Source organism: Galeopterus variegatus, unplaced genomic scaffold, assembly GCF_000696425.1.
Source record: "Galeopterus variegatus unplaced genomic scaffold, G_variegatus-3.0.2 Scaffold23, whole genome shotgun sequence".
NCBI lineage: Eukaryota > Metazoa > Chordata > Mammalia > Dermoptera > Cynocephalidae > Galeopterus > Galeopterus variegatus.
The window spans coordinates 163,995-187,012 of NW_007726134.1; the positions used below are offsets into that span (position 1 = coordinate 163,995).

General features: G+C 41.1%; 1 protein-coding gene across 1 annotated transcript in view; it reads right to left on the reverse strand.

Annotated features, from left to right (window-relative positions):
• Positions 1 to 21,289, reverse strand: part of SDC2 (syndecan 2) — a 111,423-nt gene extending 90,134 nt beyond the window's left edge. Inside the window, exon 1 of the mRNA XM_008568280.1 lies at positions 20,611 to 21,289. Within this exon, the coding sequence (XP_008566502.1) occupies positions 20,611 to 20,670 (60 nt within the window). The 5' untranslated portion in view covers positions 20,671 to 21,289. The remainder of the gene's footprint in view (positions 1 to 20,610) is intronic.
• Between the last annotated feature and the right edge of the window lie 1,729 nt (positions 21,290 to 23,018).

Genomic DNA, 23,018 nt, shown 5'->3' on the forward strand with positions numbered 1-23,018 from the left:
TGGGACTTTTCGTCCGCAGAACATGGACAGCTGGCCTTCACACCCCAGTTGTTTCCTGTCTCTAACAGGTGGACAACATTTTCCCCTACAGTGAGAACTTTACCACCTACTCCAACTTCTATTTCCCATATCAAAAGCAACCTCCATCCTCTTATATGGGAGGAAGAAATCCGAGCTACAGCAAGTAGCCGAAGTGGCATCTCTAAGAGGAAATGGTTAGTCATGAAAGATTACTGCATTCTAAGTGACAACTGTAACCAATTTACTTGGCTGGCAAAGGAGAAGAAAGAGAGAATAGAGCACAGTGTTAAAGTCTGGACCGGAATTTTAAAAACTGTATTCCAGGCAGCAGAGGTAGAAAGTAGAGGGGGGTAGAAAAGATTTCCTTAAGAAAAAGCACAGCTATTATAGAACTGTAGCAAACAGATGGATCTACAAAAAGGGAAACTGAGGCAAAGGAAGTTGAGGGATTTTCAGAAAAAGGCCAGCCTATCAGAACCCAAATCTTTGGGCTACTGTCCAAGCATTCTCTTGCCTCCCCCAGAATATAGGAGGAAACGTGAAAAGGAGTGATATTTAGGGAAAAGAGGTAGAGAAATAATTTATAACCTAGACAGCTTCTGCTCATCATCTGTTTCAGTGATGCCTTTCGTACTGGTCACATAAGCCTTATAAGGAAAGCTCTACACTATGACTCAGGGTTCATGATGATCATGGCACAGCATGACTGTCTTTCCCCAGTCTAAGGACTACCTGGTCCATGTGGCAAAGTGTGAAGGAGTGAATGTTTGGGAATCTAAGAGTACCTCCCAAACCCTTGACAGGCTGGGACAGTGACCCCTTTCCCTTTATCTGCTTCATGCTGGCTTGTGGACCACTGTGTCTTGAATGTGCCGTATCTCCCAGGTGCACATCTCTCTGGCTCACACCAGTGTTTAGTTGGCTATTCCACCTGATTAAGTACAGGGGCAAGGAGACCCATCTGCCTGGAAAGTCTCCTCCTACAGCACAGCACCAGGTTCTTCAATCAGTCCTGGGGCTAGTCCTGGGGCTTGCACCTGATTAAGTAAGTCAGGGTCACCTGAAGTTTGAGGCAATGTCAAATTTCAATGGTTTCACGATCCCCTAAATTTGGCAAGTAGAGATCTCTCCATCTGTTTAACAGGAAGTTGGTCCTTGGATACCATACGCTTTCAACTAAGGGCAACAAAAGAGTTCTACAGTCTCAGTGAGACCAAGTTATCAGGAAAGGAAATAAAATATATTGTATGTTGCTCAGCACTCAACTTCAAAATATTATAAGGAAGATAGAATCTTCTAAGGTTAGAAGGAAGCTGTAAAGGTCTGCTCATCTCCCCAGCCAGTGGGTGTTTTGACTCTCCTCTATTAAGGGATCCAGATGAATGGCCATCCAAACACAGGCTTGCTTACCCCAGGCACGGGCCGTCACTACTGCTTAAGTGTCCTGTTCCACCTCTGACCGCCTTTTAGAAAGGCCTTCCTTTTATTCAATTAAAATTGTTCTTCTTGGAAGTTTCCACCCCTTTTACTCCCAACTGTCCAAAAGAAATTAAAATATAGGAAGACAAAGGATCAGATGCAAATCATTACATTTTATCTTTCTGGTGCTTGTTAGATGATATTTCCGGACGATGTTTTTATTGTTGTTTTTTAAATCTCCAGTAAAATAAGAAGCAAACCCCCTACACACGTAGAATGCTGAAGGAAAATAGTTTTATATTAAATAAACTAAAAGGTTTTACTGAATGAATACTAAACACATCTGTAAATAGTTTATGGCATGAAATTTGTTTGAATCTTCTGGGTTTTCTGTCTCTATTTATACCTCAAGGCACAAAAAACAAAAGCAGCCTGGTAAAGACTCACAAGAGTAGTTAACACTCAGAAGAGAGAAACGACAAACGCCAGGAGGCATATCACAAATGCTCTCAATATTTATTACACCAACAATAGTGTTTTGGGTAAATCTTATTAATGGAATACACAAAGTTCTGGGCAAATGAAACTTTATTTACATCAGATGTGCCTACAATCCACGTTTTTATTAAAAGGACAATAAGCATTCAGTTGAGAAGTTTGGAAATAGCATGTTATTTTGAAAAAAATGTTTTTTCATCATTTAAGACTGTCAAAACTTTTTTTTAAAGCATCCCATAGTATGCTTTTAGAATGCTCTGGTTGTATATGAGTAAATTCAACTGTTTATATCATTTTTTCTAAAGTTTGTGGAAAAGGCCTTCAGCCTTGGAAATCACCTTAAATCCTTTATGCAATGGGTAAGGTATAAAGGACATATTAAAGGAAACAAAACCCTGAGACAAACACAAGTTCAATTCATCATTTTTCTAACACTCATTATTTGATGCACCAAAGGACTCTTTATATAACCTTTAGCAGTTAAAAATTCAAATCATTTAATTGAGAACATTTAGAAAAAGCATTTACCAAAGATAAAAAATTTATCTTTTCCTTTATTCATATTTACCAATCATTAAAATAAGAGATGAGAAGATCAAAAGCACATTGCTACAGTCTTCTGTTTATTAAACTCAACAAATACATTTGTTCCTAAATGCCTTTTATCTAATGTGCTAATGATCTTCAAATATTCCATACTCACTAAGTTGACAGTAAATACCAATTCCCCACGCCCTGACTTCAGCACCCCCACATTCTCCACTCCCTTTCTGGTCTAGGTCCAAATGCCAATTAAAAGAGTGAGGCTCACTTTGTACTGTGCCTGCTATTTAATGTGTCACCAAACAGACGTATCCACAAAGGACGATGCCTGAACCCACATACAAGATCACTCCCAGGAGTGTGAGCCTGAGGCAAATAGTTGTGTGTGCAAGCATTTTATCCTAGCAAAATCAGGTAAGGTTAAGATCAGACTTGAAAGGGAAGAGAGAAGTTACAACAGGCGATGGGAGGAGACAAGAGGGGACTGTACCTGTCCCCACAGCACCTACTCTCTTCCCTCAGGTACCAGTCCTTCCGTTTTTCTTTGGGGAACCGATCCTTTCCGATCATGGCCTGTGGGACTCAGGTGACACTTCCTGCACTAGTAGTTCCAAGGATGATACATGTGACCCAGCCCAGGCCAATCAAGAGTCAATGATAAGCTATTCTGGGATTCCCACAGGAATAGTTGAAAAAGAGAAGCTCTTCCTGCTGCAACTGTTGAGAGGACAGGCTGTTAACCTGGAGCTGCAAGACTCCATCTTGCCACCACCAGGGGAGAGGTTTCTTCTGGTTGTCATCAGTATCTAAAATCTTCCATTTGCAGTAATATAACCTCCCAGATTTTAGCTGGCACAAGGCCGCACCTGTAGAAACTACATTTCCCAGCCTGCAAGGCACCTTGTGTGACCACGTGACTACATTCCAACACATGGGATGTAAGTGGAAGGGAATGGAATGTCCTCCCCTGACTCTCTCCTGGCCGGGAAACAGCAATGGTGGACAGCCACCTTGGACACACAGGTAAGAGCTGCATGTGAGCATGGCAGACCTATCCCAACAACCAGGTCTTTGGCTGTTGTTAAAGGGAAAGAGATCTATTTTAAGACATTATACTTGGAGATCTCTTTTTATCAACAGATAGCTGTTACCTTAATTCTAGAAAGCCTGAAAGTGAGTCTAACAAAGGAAAGTTGGGCTGAGAGACAGTAAAACCTGAAGCCTGATAAAAACAAAAAAATCTCTTAAGCAAACCTCTTGATTCAGCCAGACCTGAAGATAGCTCTACTCCAGAACTTTTCCATTATCTGAGCCAGAAAGTTCCTTTTTATTGCTTAAACCCAACCTGTTTGAGTTATTTTTGTTACCTGCACCTAGAAGTGTCAACTGCATCACTCACTCGATGGTTTATGAGATGTTGTTACACCTGCCTCATCGTCCCAGGTTCTTCTAAGCAGTGGCTATTCAAGCCACCCCTTTCCCAATGGTTGCTTCACCAGGAAAAAGCCAAAGCAGCTGTTCTGCCTCCTCACAAAACTCTTAAAGATGTTCTCGGCACTGAGTTCTACAAAGGAAACTACTTCTATAAAGCAGTGTTTCACAAACTTTAATGTGCTTATGGGTCACTGGGAATCCTGTTAAAATGCAAATTACAATTCAGCAAGTCTCAGGTGGGATTTGAGATTCTGGATTTCTAACGAACTCCCAGGTGATGCCCAGGCTGCTGGTCTGAGGTCCAATTTTGAGTAACAAGGTCCTAGAGCGGCAGCCTCCATGCCTGCCTACACATTAGAATCACCAAGACAGCTTTAAAAACAAAGACCCGAATACCTGAGCCCCACAACCAGGGATTCTCATTTAATAGTAGTACCTGTGCCATCAGGGATGAGAACCATGGTTCACTGGTTCTCAAACTCTAGTATGTGACAGAACCCCCTAGAGGGCTTTCTAAAACTCAGATTGCTGGGCCCCATCTGCAGAGTTTCTAATACAGTTGGTCTGATGTGAGGCCCAGAATCTGTATTTCTAACAAGCTCCTAGGTGACCCAGACACTGCTGATCACTCCACGCTTAGACAACCACTGGCCTAATACTAGAGCTAATAACTCCTTGTAAGAGACCTCAATTTCCACTGAGAAAAACCACTTCTAGTTGTACTATATCAATGCTCTGGAACATGTATCTATCAGGGATACACTCCGGACAAGGAGAGGAGGGGAGAGGATTCATATTTCCACTCCCTTAAGATTAGTCTATGTGCATGCTTAGTACTTTGTAAAGACATTTAACCCTATCGTCGCCAAAATAATAAAGTGTTAAATTTTATTCTGGATATTACAGACTTATTGGGTTTAAAAGCCGATGAGTCATAGTAAATGGCTCATTTTCATAGCTTTCTCAGAATAATCCCTCTTCTGACTCCACTGCAGGACAGATACATGTTGAGTGGCAGTTTCTAAAGGGTCAACATTTTAATGTTATCCTGCAGAGCAATTTTTAAAAGCTTTGCGAAATCCAGAATTCTTAAGGTTTTGTTCCCTGAGTCAATTAAAGATATCCCCTTTTATTCAATGGATGGAAAATTGTGTTTTTTAGAGTTGAGTGAGGGCAAACATGCTCCCAAATTAGATATCTGAACAAAGTAAGCTATGAATAGATTAGCTAATGGGCTGCTGCTTTTTTGCCTAAGCAAGAGCTAAAGACAACTCAGATGTCTTGTTCACAGGACAGCCTAAAGCACTCTCTCTTCCTGCTCCAACAGGAAACAATATAGCTCCATGGAATTAATGCGACTTGAACCAGCTCCAAGATGCAGAACTCAAGCGCAGCTACAATAATAGAGCCATCATTAAGACACATACATAGGGCTTATACATGATCAGTAAATTCAGACAAGTCCTACATTTCCAATCAGTAAAACACACAATTTCTCTGTTGAAAGCATGACTTCAGGCAAATCTAATAAGCTGACCAAACATGCTTCTCTGCAACCAGACTAAGAGGACAAGTATCCTTTGTTCCACTAAGGAAAATTTTCCTTCAGAAAGGGAAATGTTTCTAATTTTTTAAGGCATCCTCAGATAAACTTAATCTATAGATATATAATCTTTTGTCTGAAGAGCTCTCACATGCATCAAAATCCACCTCAATAATTATCAAAAAAGCAAGATCCAACAGAAAAAGATGTTGGAGAGGAGGGCAGAAAAGGAAGATGTTGGAAGGAAGCGAGCATCTTCCTATTCTGCACAGCCTGGACTATGACGGGAAGCAGCTGAGTCCTGTGAAGCCACCACATTCCATGCAGCTTGCTCACAAGCAGGAGGAGGCATGCTTTAAGAATAAAAAATCTTACCTGCTAGACTGTTGGAGAAGACCAAGAAGTCACTAGGGCAGTGATTGTCAAATCTTAGGGAAGTTACAATTCCCTGGGGAGCTTTTTACAAAACAGATAGCTGAGCCCCACCCCCTTAGATTCTGATTTAATTAGTCTGGGGTGGGGCCTGGGCAGGGTATGTGTATCTTTTAAAAGCTCTCCGGGTGAATTTAATGTGCAGTAGCTGTTGAGAACCACTGATCTAGAACATGCCCTTCGCGATCCAGATGATAAAGCTAGAGAGGATGAAATGCCTCCCTCTTTCACAAGAGTCACAAAAAGAAAAAGAAGGAAAACTTCAGCCTCTCTTTCTGACTTTCCTATCTGGTCAATAGCACCATCATTATTCTCTCTCACGTTCAAAACCTCAAAGACAATCCTGTCTCCTTTGAACAGCACATCTAATTAGCAGTCCATTTCAATCATCATCAACCTCAACCAGGAGATGCTAGTGCAGACTCTACCAGCCATTCTTCTAAGTGCTTGACATGTATTAACTCATTAACCCTCACAACATCTCTACAAGGTGGTGACTATGACTAATCTCCTTTTTACAGATGTGAAAACTGAGGCACAGAGAAGTTAGGTAAGCTGCCCAAGCCATACAGCCAGAAATTGATGGAGCTGGGATTTAAAGACATTCCCATTAATTCTACCCTTGGTTCTCCCATTACCAGACTGAAATTTGGAGAGAGAAGCCATCAAAGCAATACGTTAAAGACTGGCAAAAAATAAAAATCAGAATATCTGTAACCTGGAATATTAGGCCAACCAATGCAAATGAAAGGTCTGACACTCCACTATTCAGGCCTGCACCCATTAGACTATATTAAAAAGTGGTGATACATTCACACACTTGCAACGACTCTCTTGAAGGGTTATAGTATCATGGCAGGACTATTTAAAGCTGGAAAAACTGAAGATCTAACTTCTGCTGGGCCACATAAAATGCAGCTTTGGCAAGTAATACCCCCCAGCAGTTGTGAGACAATTATAGATAATGAATGGAAAGTGCCCATCATAGATCTAACTACATAGCAGGAGATCAGTAGAGCAATTTTTAATGTTATTGCCTTTTAATAAAATCCTTTTCTAAAAAATACCATCCCACAGGCTTATTTTCTGAAAAAGTTTGACTCAAAAATATTTATGTTATGGTAAGGTGGATAAAAGTAGTATTCAAGAGGAAACTTTTGGGAGAAAAGATGGACCTACATTCAACACTGGCAAAAGGGCACTCCTACCTGGGCTGTAAGTGCCCCAGACTCTCTTCCTGGAAGGCACTGACATTTTTAGTATAAGAATCCAAGGAAGGCTCTTTTACAGTCAACCCACAATTGCAGCCATTTCCCCCCCAGAAAATGCAGTATTAATTCATGAGGATTTTGCTTCTAGTCCTGATTTTTATCTCCAGGAAGCTTTTATCTCTTTTCTGCCTACAAGTCTCCACAATCTTCCCTACAATTTACAAATCAACTTTATTTCAGTCCCTGATCTCTCTGGGTCTTCCAAAACCCAGTGCTCTCAGCTCTCCTCCCGTAATTAGCCAGAAGGGGGACGAGTAAGTAAAGGCATTAGCTGGAGCATAGTTTTTGCTGGAAATTGAGAAATTGTCTAAACATCACCTCACATTATTCATTTCATGCAAAACACATTAACCACACTGATGCTGAGTGTATAACATATAATGTATGCTCCACTTGGTACTTTATTCATCAAACGTGTGTCAGAATTAAGTGTATAATCATTAATGTGGGGAATGAGGGAGAAGGAGGCAAGGGAAAAGGAATGTTTTGTTAAGAAAAAATACTAATAAATCAGCCTCGGCTCAATTTATAGCTCTGCCACTAATTAGCTACGTGATGTTGGACAAGTCATTTAACCTCCCCAGATGTGTTTCCTTCTAAAAGTCAGTTCCAGCTCTAAAATTCTTGTTACAAGGATTAAAAAGTAGAATCCAAATGAATACAATGAGAATTATCTCAACACTTTTATACCTCTTTCATTACTCAGCTAAGACTATTTGATCTTAACTGAATACATAAAGTCCAGCTCTCACCTTTAGTAGCCCAAAGTTGATAGAATATGGAGAATTAGATTCAATGAAATATAAGCTTCTTTCCTCCCCTGATACAAACATCAATAGATTACTGCTCTTTGTACCTTTTGGACATTTTACTATTTGGAAGTAAAGATTTCCTTGGAGTACAGATGGGAAAAGAGAAAAATATGAAAATCCAGTGTCTTCAAGTCATCAATAAAATTCTTTTTCTCCTGCATACTATGCCACTTCAGAGAAGGTTATGCATTTGCTTTTCTAGGAAAGCAGTGACTTCTCTTCTACAAGGGGCTCTTCTTATCTTTTCGATTGTAGTTTTTGTGTTTTCTTTTGGTAGTTTTGATTGCTAGACACATCTGAGTAGATTCAGACAAAAAACTAATGCATATTTTACATACAATGCCATCTGTTAAATACAGGCCCAACTCATTTTCAATTACCCTAAATAATCAAAAGATAAATAACAGCTGCTTGCAGGTAGGCACCTTGTCATAATTTCTTTTTAACTTGCAAAACCAGCAAAGAGCCTTGCCCTTGGTAGGTGTACAGTAATGTGTGTCAACTGTTAACTGACTGACTTACCAAACATAGAACTTAATTTGAAAATGAATCAGGATAATTACAAAGTCTAATCAAATCTAAAATAATCAAATCAAAACACCACTCTTACCTAAATGAGTTCAGAAGTGGGACATAAAGTTAAGATTTTTAATTCATTAGTAAACTTAGATAAATCAGTGTTTACAATTTAAGGTTCCAATGTTGCCCTTCTTTTAGCATTTTACAATCATAATCCCAAGTACGACCTCAGATTTCCCAGTCTTAACTAAATTTCCAACTTATATGAAAGTCCATTGTGTACTTTAGCTAAGTGTAATTCAGGAAACATGGATGGTAGGGGAAAGGAAAAGTATAATTCAGAATCACACCCTGCCTGGTTAAAAAATAAATTGATCCTAAATTTGTGAAAATATATATCCATTGGTGTCAAGGGTCAGAATGCAAGTGAGAATCATATGCATACATGTTTACCACACTATATATATGTTCCAGAATCATAAAACTTAAAGCTAGAAGGAAAGAGAAACAAATGTTTAGAACACCTACTATGGGTCAGATTTTCTGTTAGAAGTTTTCAGTCATTATTGAGGCTAATTTTCAAAATAACCAAAAAGCAAAATATTATAATTTTCAGTTTTACATTGAAGAAACAAGCTTGGAGATGATAAGAAACTTCCCCAAGGTCACATGGCTTTCAAGTGGTAATATCAGAAAATTAACTCCAATTTTCCTAATTACAAAACCTTCAAGATCATCTCCTGCATTACCTTAATTCAGGAGAACACACAAGTGAACCTTGGCAACACCAGAACTACAACTCTGTATGAGTTAGAATCTGTATATGTTATGACCAATCCTTTATTGGGCTGTCACACACCTGTCACCCAAGCAACTAGAGGCTGTTGCCTAACAACTCGGTAAACAGTGGCCTTTTGGTTCCTAAACATGTCAAGTGAATTGAGTTGTCAGCACAGATGTACTAACCCTATTATAGAGAACCTTGAGTTAACCAGAATTTAGGGACCTTTATATTAACATTTTTACATACTTTTATCAGATGCTTTTTCTGCATCTGTTGAGATGGTCATATTATTACCTTCCTTAAATTGTTAATGACTGCATTGCTTTTCTGATGTTGAAGCATTCCGTGGATATATCCTACTTGGGCTCACCATTATTCTCTTAATAAACTGCTATATTCAATTTGATAATACTCTAAAATTTTATCTATGATAAGTGAAACTGGACAATTTTCGGTGCTCTTGTCTAGTTTTGTCATACAGTAATACTAACCTCCTAAAATGAAAAGAATAGCTGTTTATCATTCTTTAAGCTCTAAAACAACAATTATCTGTTCCTTGAAGGATCAAAACTTACTTGTAAAACCACTTAGGGCTAATGCCATTTTTTAAGTTGAAATTTTTGTCAAGATAATTGTAGATTCTTAATTGTTATAAGAAATAATACAGAGAGATCTCTTGTACCTTCTTTAGTTACTTCCCCCCATTGGTAATATTTTATCAAACTATAGTAAATATCACAAGAGTACTGACATTGATACAATCTGCCCATCTTATTCCAATTTCCCCAGTTTTGTTTGTATTCATGTGTGTATGTGTGTTTGTGTGTCTGTATTTAGTTCTACACAATTCTATCACATGTGCAGTTTGTTTATATATATTATCTTTACATATATGTATAAACTTATTTAATATAACCAAGGTCTTCCTATACATAGGTTTTATATCCCATTTTTTGTCTATTATAAAGTTTCCAAGTTTTAGACATTCTTCAAATACATTTTTAATGGCTCTGTGATTTCATGTATGAATCAGAATGTTTTATTTAACTGTTATTCTATTATTATACAATCAGGTTGTTTCCACTTTTTAAGCTATTAGAAGTTTACCTGGCTGATTATCTCCTTTGGATAGATTTGTAGAGATAAAAATTGCTAGAAAAGATGGGCTTCTCACATATTAACACTTATGGATTCATCCAGTCCTTGTAAGGAACCTTTCATCAGCCCAAAATAATAGGAATATTTTCTCACATCACCCACTTTCAGAGAAAAGCTGAGTATAAACACATGCCCAGTATCTCAACATAGAGCTTAGTCCACGCCTGGACAGGAAAGAAAGCTCCAGCTAGGAAAAAGCATGCTCTATCATTCATATCTGAAGCCACCCTCTAGCTGGAGCTCATCAGATGAGGCCATGTTGTACGTATGTCAAGCACCTACTCTTCAGGGAAACAGAAAAACAGGAATTTTAACTAACACGTGACACAGAGCACAGATATGCTATTGTGCTAAAAGCTCCTACCTATTTTGTCTCACATAACCCTAAGAAACTAATTTAGGATATTCCATTTTACAGATAAGAAAACTGAGCACAGAGAGGTCAAGAAACTTGCTCAAGGTTACACAGTTAGTGTATTCAAATCCAGGCAAGTCTTAAGTACAGAGCCCAGGCTCTGAACCCCCCCCCACCACCACCATAGGGCCTGCTCATTTAGATTCTTGCTTGTTGTCTCCACAGCACTCAAACAAGGCTCATGTGCTCAAGAGAGGACCCAAATGGAAGGTACCCATTAAAGGCCTCACTCTGGAAATGGAGATCCAGGCCAGAAACCACATGAGGAGGTTGAGAAGCTTTATGGGATTTATGCCTTAAAAAGTCCCCAAACTTACATCACCAAGTCACATTGTCTTCTATCTAGAATGAAAGTGAATTCCACCACATCAACTGGTCTTGATGCTTATATATCAGAAAATATGAGTATATAGAAAAACACTAGAGATTAGATTACGAATATTCAGAGCAATGTATATAATCCTAGAACATGACAAATATTCAGTGTAAGTTAACAGGTTACCATCAGCTGTTAGAAATTACTTACCTTCCTATAATGTGAATGAATTCCTTGCTTCAGTAATAAAATTGGAAGTATTTAACGGGGGCTTAATATTACTTATTGATTAGGTTAATCTTAACATTTGTCCAATCACACCTGGAAACATCAAAAAAATAAATATTAAAGACAGAAAGTTCCTCTAGTTCAACTCCATCATTTTATAGATGAGGAAACTGAAGTCCCACAGGGATTAAGACAGTTAATTATAAGGCCACAGCCCTCTCCACCCAGAAGCAGGCAAGAGAGCATGCCCAAGGTCCTAGGCAAGGAGCTGAGGGCAGTACCCCCCATCCAAAAGCACACAAGGGAGAATGCTGAAAACACCACTTCCATGCAGGTGTCCCACCATCACCATGGCCACAGCCACAGCCAGTGAAAAAGCAGCTTGATACCACAGCAGCAGCCACAGCCACTATGCAGGTGGCACACTGGACACTTGATTGCACTGACACAAAAAGAGTCACCAGCAGAGACTGGAAAAAGAAGACAATATCTCTTTCCTCAAAGCACACTCCAGAGTAACAGAAGAAGCAACTGCTCTACCAGATTACCAGACATCAACATAGAGATACTAGAAATATGAAAACCCAAGAAAATATGACACCAATAAAAGAATACAGTAATTCTCAAATACCAGACCCTATAGAGCACAAAACCCTTGAAATGACTGAAAAGGAATTCCAAGCAAAAATTTTAAGGAAGGGCCGGCCCCGTGGCACACTCAGGAGAGTGCAGCGCTTGGGTGTGCAGCGGTACTCCCGCCGCGGGTTCAGATCCTATATAGGCATGGCCGGTGTGCTCACTGGCAGAGCGCGGTGCGGCTGGTCACACACACAAAAAAATTTTTTTTAAGGAAACTCACTGAGATACAAGAAGACTCAGACACTCAGACAACATAATGAAATGAGACAAAAGTCCAGGATATGAAGGAGGAAATTTACAAAGAAATTAAAACCTTAAAAAAATGTAGAACTCATGGAAATGAAAGATTCCCTGAACGAAATAAAAAACATAACCAATAGCTTAAGCAGCAGACTAGAACAAGCAAATGAAAGAATTTCTGACCTTGAAGATAGTCTTTTCAAAATAACCCAGGAGGACCAAAAAAAAGAAAAAAAAATTTTTTTTAAATGAAGAATATCTAAAAGAGCTAGCAGACAACCTTAAGCACACAAACATTCAAATCATGGGTGTTCCAGAAGGGAAGGAGAAAGGAAAAGGGATTAAAAAACTATTCAACAAAATAATAACAGAAAACTTCCCAGGTATTGGGAGAGACACAGACCTTCAGATCCAGGAGGCTCAAAGATCCCCAGACAGATTCAATCCAAAAAGATCCTCTCCAAGACACACGATAGTAAAACTGGCAAAGCTCAAAGACAAAAAGAGAATCATAAAAGCAGCAAGAGAAAAGCGTCAAGTCACCTATAAGGGAGTCTCTATCAGACTGACAGCAGACTTCTCTACAGAAACTCTACAGGCCAGAAGAAAATGGGATGATATATTCAAAATACTAAAAAAAAAAAAAACCATGCCAGCCAAGAACACTATACCCAGTAGGGCTATCCTTCAGAAATGAGGCAGAAATAATGTATTTTCCAGACAAATAAAAGCTGTGGGAGTTTACCAGCACACAACCAGCCCGAGAAGAAATACTCAAGGAAGTCCTGCATCTGGAATCTGAAAAATAATAATCACTACCATGAATACACAAGAAAGAACAAAAATCACTGGTAGAACAAAAATGCAAACAAGAAAGAGAAAGAAAGTAAATGTTACCACCACAAAAAACCATAGTGACAATGTAATTATGCCCCTATTTACTTCTGATTTTAGTAATTTCAGCCTTCTCTCTTTTTCTTGGTCAATCTAGATAAAGGTTTACAAATTTTGTTGATCTTTTTAAAGAATCAACTTTTTTTTCTTGGTCAATCTAGATAAATAATTATGCCCCTATTTACTTCTGATTTTAGTAATTTCAGCCTTCTCTCTTTTTCTTGGTCAATCTAGATAAAGGTTTACAAATTTTGTTGATCTTTTTAAAGAATCAACTTTTGGTTTTGTTGATTTTCTCTATCATTTTTAATCTCCTATTTCACATATTCTGTTGTAAACTTTGTTATTTCCTACTTATATTTGCTTTTGGTTTAGTTTGCTCTACCTTTTCTATGTTCTTAAGGTAGGAGTTTACATTACTGATTTGAGATTTTTCTTATTTTTAATATAGGTGTATAAAAGTATAGCTTTTCCTCTAAGCACTGCATGAGCCCTGCATCCTATAAATTTTGATATGTTGTCCTTTGATCTTTATCTCAAAATACTCTAATTTCCCTGTGATTTTTCTTTTTACCCATTCTTTACTTAGGAGAGTGTTGTTTAATTTCCAAACATTTGTGAGTTTTCGTATTTTCCTTCTATTATCGTGGTCAGGGAACATACTTTCTATCATCTTATTAGTCTTTTTTTTTTTTTTAAGGGAAAAATTTAAAAAAACAAAAAAGTTCGTGAAAAGATTTCCATTATCTTTCAATTACATTTTTCCATGAACTTTTTGAAGTGTCCTTGTGTTTATATTGTTTAATTGACTTTTGTATGCAATTTATGTTGCTAAACTTATTTAATTTCTGTTCTTCATTACTTTTTATTAAGTGGACTTGATTTGCTTAGAAGTTAATTTCCCTTCAAAGTTTACTCATCTTCCTCTATTGAAATTAATTTGATATTTGCATGCTTTTGGAATATTTTAGAGAGCTATTTCAAATAACTGTAGAGGTTACAAAATGAAATATGTAAATTTTAATAAGTTTTATATCTCCAGTTTTTGTGAAAAATCGAAGCCCTACTTTCTATAGAGTATTTTGTTATTCATCTGTTAATCAGTTTATGTATTTATTATTTGAACAAATAAATGTGAAAATCCTTGTTAAAAAAAGTTAATTACATGTGTGCAAAATCTTTCGCCTTGACTTAAAATGCTGTACATTTATTTTACTGTCTTTATATTTAATAAGCTAAACAAAAATACATATTTAACATTTTCTTTTTTTGTAAGAGGTTGAAAAAATAATTTTCCTTTAACTATAGTGTATGTTGTTCCATGTGTCATTCTTAACATGAGACTAAATTCTATTAATTGCATATACTCCTTAAATATCAGTACTATTTGTATTTATTACACCTGTATAATTATAAGAAAAGAAAAATAAACATCAAAATGCTTCATAAAGGACACATTTACTGCATCTTTCTGACATTTTTCATAAAAGAGATTCAATGGCAGAGGAAGAAATGTAAAAATATATCTTATCCTTAATAACATTTCCATAGCTTGGAGTCCAAGAACATGAATTGGTTATCATATCAACCACTGCATACTAGCCGGTCTCACTCTGCTGATGTGAAATTCAAGTGGGTAAATCTCCAAAGACTTCAAGACTTCTCCCCTTCTCCCATCTACCAATTCTTTAAGATACCCGAGAAAAAGACCTTCACAATGCTATTTCAACCATGTCCTTTCCTATTGAGAGGCAGACCCCTCTAGCCTTGTTGCTAAAGCTAATGATGCCCTAGAAACAGACTTGTCAAAATGCGATGGAGATTTTTAACAGTAAAACCTGAAGCTCAAATGGCAAAAAGAAGAAATTGTATGCATATCCACTTTTGAAAAACAAAAGTATTCCTTCTTTCCCCAAGCCCCCAACATTTACTCATCACCTCTGCCACCTCATTCTAGATGACCAGCAGCAGGCCAGCATGTGACACAGACCTAACTCTCTCCTTCCAACGTGCAGGAATCTTAATGCAGCCAAAGGAAACAGGAGGAAGCATGATGTGCACTGCTGATGTGCCAGGACTTTACATCAATATCTTGTTTACTCTGCACACCACCTCTACAATGTTGATGAGCCTGTGTTCTAGAGAAGGCAAAACTGGTAAACTGGCCCAGATCCACCCGGACTGGGGTATTCAGCTGACCCCAGACCATGCCACCTTCAGTGCTTCAGCAGGAGTGCTGACCCACCCTGACAGCCCTGGCCCACCGGCACCTGCACTTAGAGATGCAGCTTCCACAAGTGTTTTCCCAGATCCTCACCTGAGCTCAGCACTGAGCAGGAGTCAGGAGTGTGGAAACAGGGCTCTCCCCTCAGATAGCGCCAATCTTGATGGAAGAGAAAACTCACTTCTCTAAAATGTCAGAGGGGCAAGAGGCCCTGAAGAACATCTTATACGCCTCCCTCATTTCATAGTCAAGAAAACAGAGGTCAAGAGAGGAAAGGGGGAAAAAAAACCCACTTAGTACCCCCTGTGCCTCAAGCACCATTCATGTGCTACTTTATTTTGTTCTCACAACAGTCATGTTACAAAGGCATTCTTAAGTCCAGTTCGCATGTGCACGCGCACACACATTTTTTTTTTAAGTAACTCAGATCTTTAGTATCTTGTCCAAGTTCTGACATGTTAAGTGGCAAAGTACTGGCATTTGAACCCAGACTTGTCCATCTCCTAGGCCTAAGCTGTTTGTGCTCTTAACCAACTCAGCTACTGCCAGGAGCCCTAGTAGTGATACAGAGTACATGTAATTAAGGGGTAACAGTGTGATCTAGACCAGTGATACCCAAATGTGGCTGATTCATTACAATCATCTGAGATACTGTATTATAATACAGATTCCCCCACCCCCATTCAGACTTCTTATTCTGTAGGTCTGAGATGAGGCCCTGAAATCTGTATTTTTACATACTTCCAGTGATTCTGATTATGAATCTGGTTTAGTATTTACAGAAGGATAAAAAGAAGGAAAAAAAAAAAAAGGCTGGATCAGTCACTAAAAGCTATTTGGAGCTTGGATTTAATCGACATAATTTAAAAGGAGAAACATTGGGGAGGTGGCTATGTCCAGGGAGTGTTCATGACAGTGATGCCCGTCAGCCAGGGCCAGGAGACATGATGGGGAGTGATCAAGTGGAAAAACCAGGAAGCATGAAGCAGCCTATAAATCTGGCAGAGGCACACAGACTCCACACCGTGATAATAAGGACACATGGAGGTTTCTGGAACATAGGCAACAGGATCAAAGGGGTACCAAACAGCAGGAAAGCATCTGGGCCAGGAATGGCTACTACACAAAGCTGTTGACATAGAGGCACAGGCTGGTAAGTCCCCAAGGAATTAAAAACAGAGGAGAAAGCTACCTGGATCACTGGAATGCAAGCTCCAAGAAGGCAAGGGGGATTTGCCCGGTTTGCTTGCTACTTTATCCTGAGCACCTGGTAGTGCTAGATAAACATTTGTGGAACGAATGCACAGGTGGATTTAGAGGCAGACTGGACATGGAAGTCAACAAAGATGAATGTGTGAAGGATTTCTTCAAGACTCAAATCCAAATAACTAGAATTAAAGTGACAGTACTAGCACAGTTGACCAAAAAAAAATTAAGTAAGAGTAGCTTGTTTTCAGCAAAGACTCTTCTTCATTACTTCTGGCTTTTCTCTAAGACTTTATTTTGGCTTCCAGTCAACAAAAGAATTAAGTGAATTTTGATATACTGGAATGTACTGTTGACAGTGTCACGAATGGCAGATCTTTTGCCTTGGGAAGAAGAAAATCATGGGTGAGGTCTTCCAGTTTGATTTTTGGCAATGAGAAGGATAATCTAGGGGGAATCTAAACTCAGATGTCATTCCTCACAGACCTATTGGATCACTGCCAGGAGACACACCAATAACATGGTGGCTTGACTAGACTCTATAAACCTTAATGACAGAGCTGTTGGGGCTGTGTGTGGCTGGGTCAGCTTCAGGGGCCTTGCCTACCTAAGGAGACTCCATGACACCTCTAGCTGGCCAGTTAGGTCTCTGGGGCTTCCAGAAACTTGAAAATTACTTCTGCCCAGGGAAGAACTAGCTGAACTTCTGAAATCCTTTCCAAACAAATGTTATTCAAGGTGCCATTTGAGTGATCATGTTATACAGTCCCCCGTAGGCTGCCCTTCCAATGTCAGGCACCATCAAAACTAGATCTACCAGGTACCAGACGCAGGAGCAGAAGGCCATGTTCAAATTCCTTCTTGAACACCCATCTTCTGCAAGCCTTACCTTATAAGATCTCTCCTTCTTAAATGATGTCCACCTACTAATATCCAAGTAACAAAGAGCCCTTGTTTCTATAAAGTTCCCTAGCAAAAGTAATTTGTTTTACCACTAGAACAGTCAAAATATATTTTTTAAAGAACTGCAAAAGGTTATACTAGGGTACTTCAAAAAGCTCATGGAGAAATAGAATTAAAAGATAATACAAATCTTTCCATGAACTTTTTGAAGACCCCTCACATGATTTCAATTTGATTTTCCCTTCTAATGCAAACTTCTCAGAGCCTGCCTTTCATAAAACACTGAGCTAATGCTTGGGTCCAAATGACTTGACAGTTTCTTTTCATTTACAGACATCTAAGCATGTTTATAAAATCCCACTAGTTCAAAACGCTTCCTTTTCTTAAACATATTTCCTGTTCAAATTATGTGTTTATAGCAGTCTGCAATACATTATTTCTAAAGATAAACAGTCATATAAAAAACGGACAGAAAAACAGCAGCAAATCACTACTGCCACACTCTGTCCATCTTCCCCCTTGCCTGGTGTTCTTGCAGTGAAAGTCCTTACCTTCCAGTGGAAAGTGTGAATGGATCACCAGGAACAGGCTTTCTCTGCTGTCTCTAGCGTCCATAAAGGAAGTGCCACCAGGTCCTTTTCACAGACAGCTTTGAGTCTTAGTTCCTGAGAACCTCCCTCCCACCCAGATGTACATATGAAACTCAAGAATTCACTAACTGCAGACATTTTTCCTTTCTTCCTTTTAAAGAGAGGCTTTAAGCTTAGCCGATCACTATGGTACTTCTAAATCCCAGGAAACAGTTGCAGTTTTCAAATTAAAATGCAAAGTACTGGAAATAATGTTCTATAACGACTAAATTTTTTAAAAATTAGGTCTTTCAACTTCATGTATATTTATGCTGCTACACGTGAAACAGAGACTGAAAAGTAATTTAAAAGGACTATTAGCCATTCTGGGCCTTGAAACAGCTTCTATTGAGAAAGACTGACTCACACCCTAACAAAGACTCTGCGAGAGTTTCCAAATTGACATTTTAAAAATATCTAATCACCCTTTTTGATGATATTCCAATTACTGAAAACAGTGTCTACCACAATGAAGCAGATCGGAAAGCATCCAATTCTGGTTCGAATTGAGATATATCAGCACCCCAAAGACAGATTTCAGGAGAAAGCTATCACAGGGGAGGACAGGTATAGTTCAGCCAAAAAACTTACTTAAGGAGCACTGTCAGATTTATGCAAAACCCAAAGGAGCAGAAGATAGAAATATTCTTTCTCCAGAATCCCAAAATTGTAACATAGTAATATTTCCTAGTAAATCCCTGAACATGACTCAAAAAAAAAAAAAAAACAAAAACCTTTAACCCTGTACAGCCTTTTATTTAGGTAAGCCTCTCTTGAAAATCATTAGATGAAGTTGTCCCTTTGTCCTGTTTTGCAACAAGATGAGCAATAACATTTTTCTGAAATAAACAGAGAATCGCTCCCTTTTAGTGTACAACGGGCCAAAGTTCATAACTGGCTGCAAGATTACTAATCCCAACCGACTGAACCATCATTTGCCAAAGAAAAATACTGATAAGGCCCGGAGTTCGGTTTTACAGCCTGAGCACCCCAATATTCATCCATTCTATAGCTTCCAATTCTACGTGCTCTCCAAACTCGAGTAGCACGGGGACCTGCTAGCACACACAGACGCTCCTGAACTAACAATGCCCATCTGCTGCTTGACGCCAAGGTGGTTTCCAGTTCTAAATTGCCTTGGCTCAAAAAAGGGGGTAAGGGGAGGTGGAGGAAAATAACTCACAAAACCACCTAAAGATGATATAATTTGCCTTGGAAGAGACAGTTCAGTTCATTAGAAATGGACAAGTTATCAGGTGGTAAAGGGAGGGACACGGGCATCAGGAAATCCGGGCAGAAACTGCCGCGCTCCCTAACCCATACCCCAGATGGCACCGAAGCTGCAGACGGAACCCAGGGCGCTTGGTCTTCCACCTGGTGGGACAGATCTGGCGCCCAGGTAAAGGCAGCCGCGGACGGCAGGAGGCCCAGGAGGCAGTTCCCTTTAGAGGGCGCTCATTGGGCGACGTAGGAAAACAACCTCCAACCCTAGAACCGCGACCCAAAGGAGAAATCAAGTTCCCACAGCCAGGGCGGAGAGGGAAGCTGGGTGCCCCGAATAGAGACTTCTCCGGGCTCGGGAAGCGCCCCGCCAGGGCCCGAGAGGGCGAGCGTGGCGGGAAGGAAGCCTCCGTCCCCGCGCGGCCGGGAGACCCGAGACCGAGCGCAGTGTCACACGCACCCCGCCTCGCCCTGCTTGCGGTACTCCCGTGCAGCTTGTATTAAAATGTCCTCCTGCCCCTAAGGTCCCGCGGGAGCCCTCCGCCCCTCAAGGAGAAAGGGGGTCGCGGCAGGACTGGGATTCCAGCGGCCGGCGCCGCAGCGTTCGGCGCACCCCCGCGTGCCGCTGCGGAACCGCGGGCTACGTTTCCACGTAGTGTCGGTTACCTCGCCCCAGCCACAAGGAGCATCGAACAAAAGAACTTTGGCAAACTTTCCTCTCCGGACACTCGCGGTTTTCTCAAATCTGGGCCCATCGCCCCAGAACTTGTACTCAGCCGAGAAGGAAAGCTGGCGTGGGGCGATGGTGTGCACTGGAAGGGACCTCAAAGTTTCCAGGTTCTCCCTGGGTCTCGGGGAGCGCGCGGAGCAGACCCGTTCTGTCGCGGGCCCTACCCGGGCTCCCGTCTCTGGCCACCTTTTTCCCTCCGTCCTTCCCCGAGCTCGTAGCAAGACCCCCGGAGGAAGAAGAAGTTGGGAGAGACTTCAGGGGCCTCTGCGGCTAAACCCAACTGCAATTCCCGGGCCTCCATTCCCGGGGACCGTGGGGCAACTCCAGCAAGCAGCGCTTTTCTGCAGGAAGGGAAGGGGGGAAAGGGGTGGAGGAGCGAGGCATTCATCCCAACAGACCCGCGGGGGCAGAGGGCGGCGTCGGCTGCGGAAGGGGGAATCCCCCAGGTGGCGCTCCCCGAGTCACCGCGGGCTCCTTCCGTGGCTCTGAGCACCCTAAACGGCGCGCGCGTCCCCCGCCCGGCCCACTCACCGACTCCGCCGACACGCAGGCCACCAAGCCCAAGGTGAGCAAGATCCACGCGCGCCGCATATTCCCCGGGGACAGGCTGCTCCCAGCCGCCGCTTGCAGAGAGGACGAAACGTAGCCTCCTGCCCCGCGCTCGGCGTAGCCCGAGCAGAAGGATCCGAATCGAAGCAGCCGCAGCGACCGCGTCTCGGGCTCGGGGGCTCGGATTCGAGGCTCGGGGGTGCTCGCTTCCTCCTCCTGCGCCTGCTCCCGCCGGCCGCAGCTGCGCCCCGGAACGCGGCGCCTTCTCACTTGTTGGTTTCGGCACTCCAGACACCGAGTTGGGGCTCCGATGAGGCTGCTCTTTGGAGCTCTTCTTTCTGTGCTGTGGTTTTACTCCTCCGCGGACTCCTTCCCCGTGTCGCGGTTCAGTCTCTGATCCTAAAGAATCAATTCGATGGCTTGAAATGGAGCAGCAGCTGAAGTTTGGGGGCAGAGCGGTGGGGCGCGCGAGCCGCGCGGCTGGAGCTCCCGGAGTATCTGGAGAGAAGCGCGTCCGAGCGCGGCTAGTGGCTCCGCCGCGGCGCCCCTCCTCCTCCTGCCGCGCCGCCGCCTCCCTCTCCGGTCCTCCTCCTCCTCCTCTCTCCTCCCGCTCCCTCCCTCTCTCCCTCCCGAGCCTTTCTCAGGGCTCCTCCGGGCGACTGGGGGAGAGGAGGCGGCCGTGTGACTCCCAGATAAACCCGAGAGAATTCCTACAGGATTACACCCCGATTGGCAGCTCCGAGGACCAGTGGGCGCCGGTGGCTCCGCGCTGTGGCGGCCCTGGGTCTGCTCAGCCACAAACCCCTGCTCCTTCATTTTCTCGCTCCCCTTTTCTCCTTCTCTCCCCTCTTTTCTTTCTTCTCCATGTTATTTTCTTCTCTATTTTCTTTTCTCTTTCTCTTTTATTTTCACTTTGCCGGAGAAAGAACGGTGAAGAAACGTGAGACATATTTAGCTTTTCTGCCTGCGAGAATTAGACCTGTGGAAAGAAACCGCTTTGAGAGTTGGGGGGGGGGGAAGTTTATAGATGCCTTCAAGCAGTGTGAACTGTTTATAAATGGAAGTTTATAGATGCCTTCAAGCAGTGTGAACTGTTTATAAATCAGTAATTCACGAAAATTGCATTTTAAAAGAGAAGACAATAAATGTAATAAATGTGTATTAAGAGTATTCCCCACCCTCCTGAATCCCTATCCCCCTCCCCCTAAAAAAGGAAGTGGAGGAAGAATCCTATAAACCACAAATGCAGCAGTTTCAAAACTCACAATTTCATTAAGGGCTTAAATACCATTTCTGCCTCACAATGTTTAAGCCCATAGGGAGTTTTATAGCCTCCATTTTGGCATAGACGTGTTAACGTTTGGAAGCTACAAATAGGGCAATTTGATGAGAAATTGGATAGAGACCCTGAATAATAACAGATTTAAGAGAACTTCAAAGAAAAAAGGGATTTTCGTAATTTCTGGTTTGAAGAAAATAATGAACATGTATTTCCTTGAATGGAAGTAACTGATCTGAAGTATTTTGTTATGAAGTTATTTTTTTTCCTTTGAATTCAGTGTCTATGGCATACTGTAGAACACAGCAAATACATATTCCCTTTCAGTTTCTACCACCATTTTTCTCTTTGATTTATGGGGTCAATGAATTATGGAGCTATTCTGCTCCTAGAATGCCCACTCCAGGAGACGAGGGACCTCTCTGTCTTGTTCACCACTGTATTCTCATTTCTGGTATAGAAAGGCACACAATAAATATATCTTGAATAAAATTTTCTCTAAAGCTTAATCTGTATCACATAACAGTCATAAGCCTTTAATATACACAGATGAGGCCACTGTAATTTTTTTTTTTTTTTTTGTCCTTTTTCGTGACCGGCAATGGATCGCAACCCCCAGTGTCGGGCCCGTACCGGACTGGGACCGGCAACGGGATCGCAACCCTCGGTGTTGCTCCCGCACCTCGCTCAGCCAGTGAGCGGGAACCGGTCTGTATGTGGGATCTGAACCCTCGGCAGGAGGGTAATAAATCTCAAAGAAAGAAATTTAACTAGAGAATTACAACTCAAAGTTGGAGACATCCAACTCTTTGGTTTTGTGTGCCAACTACCAACCTACAAACGCCCATGGGCATATCTAAAGCATTGACAACCAAAAAAGTAACACGTAGAAATAGAAGAGTGGACAAAAAACAAAAAACAAAAAAAAAAAAAGGAGAAAAAGAATGGGAGGCTGAAAGTTGTAACATTGGATGCTTCTGATCACACAGTCATTGAGCTGCTACCTGTGCTAATGGAGGTCCAACTTTGTTTTTTTTTTTTTTTTTTTTTTTTTTTTTTTTTTTTTTTTTCCTTTCCAACAACGGCCCCAAACCCCCCGTTTTGCCCCCGG